General features: G+C 36.1%; 2 protein-coding genes and 1 pseudogene across 2 annotated transcripts; 2 read left to right on the top strand and 1 right to left on the bottom strand.

The window, feature by feature from the left end:
* Positions 1-201: 201 nt before the first annotated feature.
* LOC137836480 (receptor-like protein EIX2) lies at positions 202-4,208 on the bottom strand (annotated as a pseudogene).
* Positions 4,209-7,657: 3,449 nt separating this feature from the next.
* LOC137838692 (uncharacterized) lies at positions 7,658-9,249 on the top strand. Its single transcript, XM_068647924.1, has 7 exons — positions 7,658-7,708; positions 7,889-7,998; positions 8,077-8,194; positions 8,273-8,371; positions 8,484-8,672; positions 8,806-8,877; positions 9,190-9,249. Exons 1-7 carry the CDS (start codon positions 7,658-7,660, stop codon positions 9,247-9,249), a joined length of 699 nt encoding a protein of 232 aa, XP_068504025.1.
* A 1,897-nt stretch (positions 9,250-11,146) lies between these two features.
* On the top strand, positions 11,147-12,766 carry LOC137838691 (uncharacterized). Its single transcript, XM_068647923.1, has one exon. The coding sequence runs from the start codon at positions 11,147-11,149 to the stop codon at positions 12,764-12,766; it is 1,620 nt and encodes a 539-aa protein (XP_068504024.1).

Below are 12,766 nucleotides of genomic sequence, written 5' to 3'. Positions count from 1 at the left end.
GGTGTTCAACAACCCTTCTTCAGTTCTCTTTCTCCAAATCCAAGTGGCTCTTTGCTATGTTCTTTGATGTCCTTTACCCTCACAACACTTTCAATCTTCAATAACAAATTCATTTTCTCACATACACTACTTCACACCTCTTATCCAGATTTCCTCTGCCAAAAATGGAAATAATAAGAAGGTTATGATATTTTGATACCCTGCTTCATCCTACACTCAGAATAAATATTAATATTTGTAATAAAAAAATTTAAAAAAGAAAAAAACTTCCTTAATAAAAATAGAAGCAAAATACGAAATGTTTCAAAATTTAAAAAATTAATTTTTTTATAAATGATTAAAATATTAATATTATTGGGTTGTAGGGTAGAGAATGGGAGTCAAATAAACATTTTTGTAATAAGAATGATGAAAAAAAGCCTAAATCCAAAGAAAACACAAATATTAATAGCAAAAGGAGTATTTATAAAAATAATTATATCTATCACCATGGCATAAAGATTACAATGTTTAAACATAAAAATCGAGTTTGTAAAATATCAATAAAAGAATATTACCTATTATCTTGTCTGCCACCACTTGAAAACTTTCATTGCTACCATGATATAAAGAATGTATTCTAAATTACTTAAGATCTTGAAATATGCATGACGCCAAGATCGTATTATTAAGATTGAGCCAAACACTCTCGAAAAGCTCATAGCAAATCCAATTGTCATACTTGTGTAAAATTCCCGATTGAAAATCAAATTGTCTTTATCGTGAAAATTAGCAATTGGTTCTTGTCTCAACACTTTATCAATACACAATTTCTTTAATGGCGGTCCACACAAATCAACATTGCCTTCATATTTTGATGTATCGAAACTCTGTAATTGTGTACCAGTTGGAATTTTTCCGATTAAATAATTATGTGACAAATCTAATATTGTGAGTCGATCAATTTGAGCAAGACTCAAAGGAATTGAACCAGCAAGTTGGTTTCTTGACAAATCAAGAAATTCAAGTGAGGTTAACTTTCCAATATTTGAAGGAATTTTCTCCGTCAAATGATTTCTTGATAAATTCAATGAAATCAATCCAAAAAGATTCTCTATTTCTTTTGGAATTTCTCCCGATAATTGATTGCTTGAGAGATCAATGCTTTTTAAAAGTGATAATCCATTATTTTTGAACATTTGCTCTGATCCTTTCCACATCAAAAATGCATTCAAATTGTATGAAATGTTACCTCTGATATGGCTTGTGTTGGCCAAATACAAGTAACCTTGATAATCTCTCAAAGAAGTCACTTGAGTCATTGAGGAGAAATTTTTTATGCATTTAGGAATTTGTCCGGATAGGTTGTTTAGTGAGAGATCCAAGAGGTGAATGCTTTTTAGATAACAAATTTGCAAAGGTAAACTTCCATTGAAGTAATTATTTCCCAAGCTTAAAAATTGTAACTCTAGAAATTTGCTCCCAATCCAATCTGGAATAGATCCTGATAATCTATTTTCTGTCATATCCAACATCACTAACTTTGTGCAATTTCTCAAGGAAGAAGAGAATTCACCTGCTAAGTTATTGTTTCTCAATAACAATACTTGAAGTTCAAGGAGTGATCCCATGGAAGTAGGAATTTTTCCTGAAAATTTGTTTTGACTCATGTTTAAATAAGCCAATGATTTGAAATGGGTCCAACAATTTGGAATTTCTCCTAACAACTTATTATTTGAAAGGTCTAATTGATATAAAGTTCCAACTACACCACCAGAACATAAAAACAAAAAAGAATCTGTGAATTTATTGTTAGACAGATCAAGATACATTGAATCTCGTAAAAATGATGGAATAGGACCTTCAAATTGATTTGACCCAAGATTAAAGGATTCAAAATAAATCTCTAATGACAAATTTGGAATCATGCCTTGTAGATTGTTGTATGAAATGTTGATGTTGATCGAGTATCGCAATTCAAATTTGTCCCAAAACCATTTTGGAAGAGTGTCTGATATTCCATTATTTGAAATGTCAAGGAAACTTACTTTGTTTTGTGACTGTATCCATTTTGGAAATAATGGACCAACTTTGCAAGATCTCAATCCAATATAACCCAATTGAAATGATGGAGCCCAATTTCGACTGAATTTCAAGACTAATGAGTTATCTGATAAGTCCAATGATTCTAACTTTGACATATTAGAAAAATGAGAGTCCTTTATCACACCTTTCAAAGAGTTTGACATTAAAGATAGTTCTTCAAGTTGAGTAGGAAACCGAAGATCTTCAGAAATTGTTCCATTTAGCTTATTTCTATCAAGGTATAAATCCTTTTAATGATGGGAACATTGTGAGGGTGTTAGGCAAAGTGCCGCTAATTTGATTCAGGCTCAGATATAAACGTTGCAATGAGTATCGAACATACTGGGATAACTGATGGATTATTGTGGGAAGATGTTCACTCAAACTATTATTGGATAGGTCCAATATACGCAAAATAGTAGCATTGTGAAGTGACTTTGGAACTCCATCCTTTAATTGATTCCCTGATACATCTAGTATTTCCAACTTGGAAAACATTGAGAAATCAGGAAGTGCACCGTTGAATTTATTTTCACGAAGATATAGTTCTCGCAATGAATATCTACAACATCTGGACAAATGATTAAATACGACAGCCAAATCTTCACTCAACTTATTATAAGACAAATCCAATGACTCCAAATGACATGTGCTCTCAAATGACATTGGAACACTGTCTTCTAAAGAGTTAGATCCAATTGACAAATGTTCCAACTGAGATGGCCATCTGGTATCTTGAGGTATCTTCCCACTCAATTGATTGTTGGAAAGATACAATGATTTTAAAGATGAGAATATTGAAAGGTCAGGTACGGATCCCGTGATTTGATTGTATGACAACTGCAGCTCTTGAAGTGAGTATCTAACACAACCATTAGAAAAATTACGAAGAATTGACGGAAGGTCTTCGGTCATATTGTTGTCATACATGTATAAAGAACGTAGGGTGCATATATTCATGAATGAGTTCAAATCCTTACCCTTGAACATATTAAAGGAGAGTTGAAGGTGCTGAAGCGAATTCATGGCCAAGCCAAAACGATTTGATGTGGAACCCTTCAAGAGGTTACCACTAAGGTCAAGCTCAACAAGGTTGGAAGTAGTGTTTGACAGCCATTGGAATCATTGATTGTGTGAAGGAGTTAGAAGAAAGATCAAGGACAGAAAGGGAAGTAGAAAAATTGAAGTTGGAAGGCTGGAATGAATGGAGAAAATGATTGGAAAGGCCACACTCAATTAAACTCAGTTCTCTTAGTTTTGGGAGCTTGGCAATCATTCGAAAGTAGCTAGGTGAAGTGTTAAAATTAGTTATGTGTTCTAAGGAAAGATGAGTTAAAGAAATGAGATTTGAGAGCCACTGACCTCCTTCATTAATTTTTAGAGTAGCATAGCATCCTCTAAAATCTTTACATCGTCCAAGATAGAGCTCCTGCAACTGGGAGAGATTTCCTAGTTGGGAAGGAATGTTTCCTTGCAAAGAATTATATCTGAGATCAAGATGCTGCAACTGAGAGATATTACCAAGCTGAGATGGTACATCTCCTTCCAAAGAATTACTTCGAATATCAAGATACTGCAACTGAGAGAGATTCCCAAGTTCACGAGGGATTGAACCCTCCAGATATTATAAGCGACATTTAAGTATTTCAAATGAGAAAGAGAGCCAAACTGAATTGGAATTTCTCCGATAAAATAACATGAAGAGAGATCAAGGTATTTCAACTTTGTGAGAGAAGCAAGAAACTCAGGGATGTGACTGCCTTCAAAAGAATTAGAACTGAGGTTCAAATACTCTAATTGTCGCAACTCCATCAATGACTCGTGGATCTCTCCGCTGATATAACGTTCAGAGAGTTCTTGATATTCGAAATAATAGTGTCCAGGAAGGTGGAGGCCTAGAATATGGGCGGTGAGGTTGCTGCAGCGAATCCCCTCCCACTGGCAACAATTGGGAGTGGACCAAGAGGAGAGCATGCCGTAGGGATCAAGAATGGCAGCCTTGAATTGGAGGAGTGCTTCCCTCTCCTTTGGAAGGCATCTCATTTTGAGTTCTCCATGAACAACCTGCAACACCACACACACCACACACATCATCACTTTCAAATTCCTCATTATCACGAGAGAGAGAAAGTGAATATTAGAAATATACTGATAGGTGTTCTGTATTTAGCATTCCCAATACCCACATATATACACACCAACTCGTTGGCATTTTTAGTGTTATTTTACTCATTTTTCTGCTTTTAGAACTATGATTGATACGTAGATATGATTGATACGTAGATAAAGTAGTAAATAAAAGGCAACAAATATAAAGTAATGAATAGATATGATTGATACGTAGATATGATTGATACGTACATAAAGTAGTAAATAAAAGGCAACAAATATAAAGTAATGAAAGGCACACATTAGTGCACTACATGTTTACTTTTGAAATTCATTTTATTTTTATCTCTTCAAATAATAATAAAAAATAATGAAATTTCAATTTTATATTTATTAGGTATTTCAATAGATTAAATATTTTAATCAGTATTTTATTCAATTCACATAAATAATATAACTTAATTTATCTTATGCATAAAATAAACTATAAATTACTTAGCATCCACAATGAAATTGCTGCCAAATGAAATGTTGTTGGTTTTATAGTATGAACACAAATTTGGTAGTTGTAGAATAAATCAGTTATGGGAAACTATTTTTAGGGCAATGATTCTATTTCAATCAATTGACTTCGAAGACTTCTCAATTTCATTTAAAAAAAATAAACCTTCAAATTCCTCCTTACAAATAATGAAAGAATTGAAAGTTAATATTGGAAAGATACAAAATTAAGAAATTTCTCTGAAAATGCATTTCCCATTGCAATTGTTTTGAACAAATTTTACTATTTGCAATATCTTTATTTGTGAGTACCAAGATGGTTAATTTTTCGTAACGAAATATAAAGAATCCAAATTAATACAATTTAATAGGTTACTTGAATAACAAAATAATGTTATTTATTTTAGGTAGACATAAAATATTATATAAAAATAAAACTATTAGAATTTTTTCTAATTTCTGTGATTTTTTTTATAAAATTCGTAAAAAATATTTTTCTTTGAGATTACTAAATATTAAGGAAATTCACACAAAATATTATCTATTTTACAACTGATAGCTTATGTCACGAGTTCTCTTTTGTTTTGTTCATAATATTGTCATCTCATATTACTAGCTAATGAGTTTTTTTTATAGTAAATTATTTAGGTATAAATTTAAAAAATGTAAAAAATATTGTAAATAAAAAAGGAAAACTTGAATGAATCTAGTCATTACTGCAAAATTAAATATCGCGGTCTAGCATACAAATATTACAAAAAAAATTAAAAAGATGTTATTGATGATGAAACTTTAGTCATCCATTACTATTACAAAAATAAGAATAAATGACAACTTATTATGACGGGTGTAGTTTACCTATCATAAAAATTTGTACGGTGACTTTTTGTAATAATCGTAAAATTTATAATGACGATTAAAATTAAAACTAACCTAGTAAGTATTTATTATGTCTATTCAGGGTAGAACCGTCATAATAATTCTTTACTATTTCATCTTTCATTTGAATTGACATAATAAATATTTTAACTTATTTTATTTCCTTTTTTAAATAATATTTTTTTTAATCTTTGGGGGCTTTCGCGCTTTTCTCTTCTCCTTCCGCGCACTTCTCTTCTCCTTCCACACTACGCAGTGCTGAAGCTTCTCTTCTCCTCCTACCCTATGCAGCGCTGAAGCTTCTCTTCTCCTTCTACACTACGCAGCGCTGTAGTAGCTTCTCTTCTCCTGCCATCCTTCCGCTTGTTTGGTTCAATCTGATGCGTTTCCCATTTTCTCCGAAATTGAAACTTCATTTTCCATTTTTTTCCTTTTTTCTTGAATCCCTAAATACTTCTTTTCCTTCGTGCAGTATTCATGGTTCGCTCCTTCTCCTTCAATTTTGTAGCTTTGTGCGGTTTCATGTTTCGATGCGTTTTGCTTGTGCTACGAATGCCTTTGCAATTTTTTTAAACTAAGAATGTGTTTTTGCTGTTGTATTGAAATTTTCGAGTGCTGAAATTAGTCTTTCATTGTTATCTGCTATTAGGTCTTGGACTTGAATTGAATTATTATTGCATGGTGTCATATTAGCTCTGTTTTTATCTTTCTGAATTCGTCGACAGATAATGAAATTTAGAAACAGTGACGTATCAACACCATAAAAACCAAGTGTGTCGGAGTCTGTGTTGTCAAAGAGACCCTTCACCTTTGGTACAAACTGGCAATTCATCATATAAGAGCCTTCTGAATTATTAGAGACATGAAAATGACGTGAGAGATAATGAATTTGGAAAAAAAAGCCTATTCGACATTCCTATAATATATTTTATCAGAAGTTTTCATTGTTGTGTACTTTCCAGAGCCATTTTTGGCCACAACAACATTAGCTTGAGAAGCAGCAGTATTGGTGTGTGGAGATGCAGATCAGTTGTTATAAATCACCTTTTCTCTGCAACTGAAGGTCACAGGCAATGCATGGAAGGTTATGGTGTGTGAATCATCGTAGTTCACTAATATGGTAATGGAAGGGAAGCTGCAGTTCTGGTCCAGTTTAGAATTATAGCCCCTGTACTGTGCATAATTATGCAACTTTGGACCTTCAGAAAACTTAGGTTTTTTGTGCAGGGAGTATTTGTATATCGTTTGGGTGCTGGATGCATATGGTAAGCATGTGTGGGAGCTAAAAAAAGAGGGTTGAGGGTTGCACCATGATTGAATATCTTTGAATGAGTAAGAGAAAGTAATGGAGGAAAATAGAAAGGGAACAAGTATAAGGGTTATTATTACTAAGGAAAATGAAGATATGATGATGATGATGCCATAATGACAACTAGCCCTATGGCAACACTTTGTTTTTCTTTGAGAGGGTTTAGAATGAGAGGAGTTTTTGGGATGAGGATATGTGTGGGGTTGATGTCCTAAACTAAAGGGCTTTATATAGAGGAAAAGAAGGTGGTTTGAAGGACCATTATGAATGAAAAGTTGTAAACCAGGGACTATCACCATGTCTTACTTTTCTAAATCATTTTTGTATAACTCTATTTTCATGCACGTATGTTGGATCATTAGTGTATAGCGACAATAATCATCCCATAAAACACGTTATAGTTATATAGTATCTTTATTTTTGTATAATAACCTATATATATATTATATTATATTATATATATATATATATATATATATTATGCTAAGTGAATAATCTCTTACTGGTTAAGCTTTATTTTCTAGGTTATTTGAATTGCCAATTGTTTGCTAAATTGTTCTGGCCACAAGTAGGCAAACTGTTTTTGACTTGTACTTGTCAACGAGAAATGGCCTCATGCACATCACACACTAATTTAAATATATATATATATATATATATATATATATATATATATAAATGAACTGGTATGCACTAATTAAAAAGAACTAGAAGTCTTGGGCTTATTAGAAAGATAACTATTGGCATGAAACTTTCAAAATATAATTTTGTTAGAGTTTCAAAAGGCATTACTTAATGGTAAAATATGTGAAAATTGACCATTTGCTTTCACTGGTTCCACCATTTGTATGTGTTTGTCTTGTTTACAGATCACAGATCACATATATGTCCATATTGATGGGAATCTTACTTTCTCATTTATGGTTTTTTATATGTATACAAAATGTAAAATTTGTTGCTACTTGCAATGTAAAATTTTTGTGATGTAAGCCTGGTTTTTAACTAATTTTTTGCTTGACTGATTAGGAACCGAAGCAACATGAGCAGCTGGAGTTACATCAGGCGCCAAATGATTTAAGAGAATCATTAAATATAAAGTCAGTTGTGGATGTTGCACTACAGGCAAAGCCAAAAAGGTATATCAAATAGTTTAATGGTTAAGTTTATGGTTGTGATTCCAGTTTTGGTTAATTACTTGAATGCATTTTTTATAGATTAGATCAATATGTAAAACAAACCTCGAAATTTGTTGAAGAGGGCACTTACCTTAATCTTGGAGGTCAAACAAGCAGTGATAATTTAGGGAATGTGGTTAATTTGTCAGATTTCCAGGTCAGATTATATGGATTATATGAGTTATTTACTTATTTTCCTAGCTTTGTGTTAACCTTGTGCTCTTTAATTTTGTAGGAAGGTGAAGATGCTGATTGGACTAGGGCAGAAGGTTTGATTGAGACCGGAGACAAAGAAGATGTGGAACTAGTAAGCTGCAATACCAAAGGTTTCATTGTAAGTACTTAGAAAGCGGTATGCTGGACTTTAGTTTGTTAATAGAAAAACAGTTTCTTAGTCTTAGATTGTTTCTTTAATTTATTCTGAACTCAATTAAACCATTTTACAGGTTTCTTTTGGTTCCTTGGTGGGATTTCTGCCATACCGTAATCTTAATTCCAAATGGAAGTTCTTTGCTTTTGAGACCTGGTTAAAACAGAAGGGCTTGGATCCATCAATGTACAAGCATAAAAGTTTTGATACTGATATTAAGATGTTTTATCCTGATTCTTCTCCATCTCCGGAGATAGATGGTAAAGTTGAAGATAAAATTTCACCAGATATGAAATTGGAAGATCTTTTAAGCATTTCTTGAATTAGCATGGAGCATGTATTGTTGATTCAATGAATTGAAGTGTTCTTCTGAATTTTTTTTATGTTTCTTACGACAGGCTAGACTTCAAGTTGGGGATATAGTGAAATGCTGCATCCAGAAAATAGCTTACTTTGGAATTTTTGTTGAGGTATATACAACATTTAAGGTCATGGTGTCACTATTATGGAGTTCAGCTTTACTAGCATATTTAGCTTTACATCACTTATTCCAGTGGAATTCCCTTGTTTGGCCTATTTATCGAGCTAAGCAGTAAGCACCTGTATACCCTTTGCCCAGAGTTCAGAGTGGTGGTAAAAAATTCTAAATATTGATGTGATTATTAATTATTAATGTAGGTTGAAGGAGTTTCTACATTAATTCATCATTCTGGTAGGATACCATGGTAAATTACTCAAATACTTTAGTTGTGAATTTCACTTTTTATTGATTTTTTTTTTAGTTATTCAACTATCTATCTCCATTCAAGGATAAAGATATAGAAGATATTAGAATGTATTGAACTTCATTCTTTTTAAGTGTTTTTGATAAGATGTAAATTTTGATAGCTTATTAATTAAGGAATTTGTCTAGATAACATTGATATGCAAGTGATTGTTATCAATGAATAGAGTAAAATTGATTCATGATTAAGTTTGTCTGGAAATTTTATGCAATTGTTTGGAGACATTGATATGCAGGTTATTATTATTAATGAATGGAAAAAATTTGATCAATGAATGAATTTATATGTAAATTATATGTAATTGTCTGGATGACATTGATATGCAAATGATTGTTATTAATGAATGAAGTAAAATTGATCAACAGATGGGTTTTTCTGTAAAATTGTATGCATTTGTCTAGATAATATTGATATGTAAGTGATTATTATTAATGAATGAGGGAAAATCGATTAATGAATGAGTTTGTCTGAAATTTATATGCAGATGATTGTTATTAACGAATGTTAGAAAATTGATAAAATAATCGTTTTTTTTTTTAAAAACAAACTTATTATGATGGTTATTACAATAAATGATATAAAAAGTCTTATTTACTATGGCAGGTGTAAGAATATTTGTCATAGAAAACCACTTACTATGACGGTTCTGATGAGAACCATGATAGTAAGTCGTATTTTCTATGACGGTTGTTGAAATATCAGTTATAAAAAGTTTTGTCTGAATATATTATGACAGATATTTTGTACATTTTATGACGGTTCATATACAATAGTCATAGTAAGTCAACTTACTATGTCAGTTTTTCAACTGACATAGAAAGTGCAGAGTTTTTATAACTTCTGATTCTATGTCCCATTCATACCCGTCATAAAAAACCTTGTAGAACCGTCATAAAAAATATTTTTCCACTAGTGCATGTATATGTAGACTTGAATCAGTGATACATGAATGTACCGACCAGTCCTTGGACGTGGTTGACCACTGGTAATGTTGGTGCCACGTAAGCGGGTTCCACGAGCGGTGTGAGCCAGTATCCCGCGAAGCACGTGCGCCAAGGAGCCAAAGAGTGGTCAGACATCGGTCATCAGCACTGACGTGCCACTAGACAGTGTGGAGAGATCGGACATCAGGAACCCAACAGTAGAGCTGAGCCACGAGAGGTGGATCCCAGATCAAACACCAATTATCAGTAAAGGAGAAGCCTAGATCACTAGGGTCCATGCGTGTAGAGTGGATGATGTGTTCAGGCGTAACACAAAGCGTAGAGCCACTGGAAAGATATGACTCGTGAGGGTCGCATTCTTGGGGTGAGCTGCATGCACGACACATGAACGGCTAGGGCACTCCAAGAGGCAATTGACCCCAGAGATCAAGTGCACGAGGACGCGCCTAGGTGGTCACCTCGTCAGAGGTTGCATTCCAGTTAGGGACCCCACGCGCTAGGTTATCCTAAGAGTAAGGTAACAATAGTGTTGGGTCCGCCCCATCAAAAAAGCCCATTTCGGGTAAAGAGGAAACCCTAATTTCAATCTATAAATAGTATGGTAACAAACTTGGCAAGGTACGCTATTCCCTTGCGCCGCTTAACACACATAGTGACAGTTACACAATTTTGGTGTTTCCTAGCCCTAGTACTAACTTGAGCGTCGGAGTGCAAACGACCTCTAAGGCGCTCCTTTTTTTGTGTTTTCAGGTATTTATCACAGGAACGACACGTGTAAACACAAAGATTCTGGACGAAAGAGTGATGTAGGCGCACAGAGGCATTCCGAGTCAACCGACAAGAACATTTGGCGCCCACCGTGGGGCACGATACAAAACATTGTCCCACCAGCAAGAACCAGGAAGATCCAGGAGATGAGAAGTACGAGGCAAGAACCTGTTGCACCAAACGGGGGTGAGGCCCTCACCCTGCAAAAGGTTATGGAGACGATGCGAGCCCTTTAGGAAGAGATGGCCGCGTCGAGAGTGAACCAAGAACGAATCCAAGCTGACTTGGTAGAGTCGCAAACAGTGAACAGAGAACTGCACCGTTCGGACGAGGAACTGCGCAGAGATCTGCAAACCCGCGCAGGAGAGCGTGAGGGTGCAGATCAGGAGCCTGTGACGCCACCGAGAGAGTTCCCAACGTCGTTCTCACAAGAAATCGTGGATGCAACGATACCAGCCACGCTTGTAGGGCCCAAGGTGACCTTCACTGGTACAGAGGACCCAGAGGCCCACCTCACGGCCTTCCATACACAGATGATGCTGGTTGGGGGCTCCGATGCGGTGAGATGCAAGTTGTTCATGAGCACTCTGGCGGGAACAGCGATGAATTGGTTCATCAGCCTCCTTGATGGCCTTGTAACGTCGTTCCCACAACTTACAAAGTTGTTCAGGGCACAATACATCGCGAATCGAGCTCCCCCGTCTATCTCTTATGACCTCTTTGATGTAAGACAATATCAAGGAGAGTCTTTGAAGGAGTTCCTCCATCGCTTTGGAGCGCAAGTGGTGAGGCTGAACCTTAAAGACGAAAAGATGATGATGCATGCATTAAGGAAGGGCATTGTGCTAGGACCCTTCAGCGAGTCACTCATCCGAAACCATCCTAAGAACTTCGCCGAGATAAGACGCCGCGCGGTGGCTCATATTGCGGCGGAGGAAGAAGTTAGTGAAAAACGCACATGCGTGGTTGCCACGCGACCACGCGCGACAGGTTGTCCTCAAACCCTAAGGGTGCACGAGGCAACGAAAAAGAAGAAGACCCTCGTGAAGCAGCAACCTTATCAACCAAGAAATCCCAATGGCAGGGGACGCAGGAGAGAGAACGTGCCGCCGAGGCACGACTTCGTGGTAGAATTAAAGGACCTCATCGCTATCCCAAATGTAGTTGAGAAGCTGAAGGTACCTCCCAAGACCGACAAGAGGCTTGGTTCCAACAAGAACGCCTGGTGTGAGTTCCACCAAGCATTCGGCCATCCCATATGCAATTGCTTAGCGTTGGGACACCAGCTAGACGAGTTGGTGAAGAACGGTCTCCAAAGGGATTATTTGCAAGAAAAAAAGGGGACCGAGGACATGGCGGCAACAGGGGGTGGCCTGGGGCATGAAGTCCTTGTACAAGGTGAGGTTCACACCATCGCAAGAGGGTTCTCAGGAGGAGGATGTACCGCTTCTCAGCGGAGGAGAGACGCTCGAACGGTGATGTCGGTAGAAGCACAAAGGATCGACGACGCCTTCGACGTCGACCTAGTCTTCACCAAGGCCGACCTAGAGGACGTTGTCCCCCATGACAATGATCCAGTGGTGATCTCAGCGGTAACCGCAGGAAGGAAGGTGCACCGTGTGTTAGTAGATCAGGGAAGCTCGGCAGACGTAATGTTCTGGACGACTTTCAACAAACTGCAACTATCCCCCGACATGATGAGGCCCTATGGCGGCTGTCTATACGGTTTTGCGGGAGACCAGGTAGAGGTGCGCGAATACTTAGAGTTGAGGACCATGGCACCGCGTCTCGAACAGAGAGCATCAGGTACCTTGTCGTCAATGCCTCCTCTGCTTATAACATGTTGGGTAGACCAACCTTGA

This window comes from Phaseolus vulgaris, chromosome 4 (assembly GCF_000499845.2).
Source record: "Phaseolus vulgaris cultivar G19833 chromosome 4, P. vulgaris v2.0, whole genome shotgun sequence".
In the NCBI taxonomy this organism is placed as follows: Eukaryota; Viridiplantae; Streptophyta; class Magnoliopsida; order Fabales; family Fabaceae; genus Phaseolus; species Phaseolus vulgaris.
The sequence above is the reverse complement of the archived record's forward strand: the minus strand, read 5'-3'. Positions and strand labels throughout refer to the sequence as shown.

Coding starts and splice junctions, on each gene's coding strand:
- LOC137838692 (XM_068647924.1), top strand. CDS start 7,658: ATGGTAAAATATGTGAAAATTGACCATTTGCTTTCACTGGTTCCACCA. Junction 7,999..8,076: donor CTACAGGCAAAGCCAAAAAG/GTATATCAAATA, acceptor CATTTTTTATAG/ATTAGATCAATATGTAAAAC. Junction 8,878..9,189: donor ACTTTGGAATTTTTGTTGAG/GTATATACAACA, acceptor TTTTTTTTTTAG/TTATTCAACTATCTATCTCC.
- LOC137838691 (XM_068647923.1), top strand. CDS start 11,147: ATGGCCGCGTCGAGAGTGAACCAAGAACGAATCCAAGCTGACTTGGTA.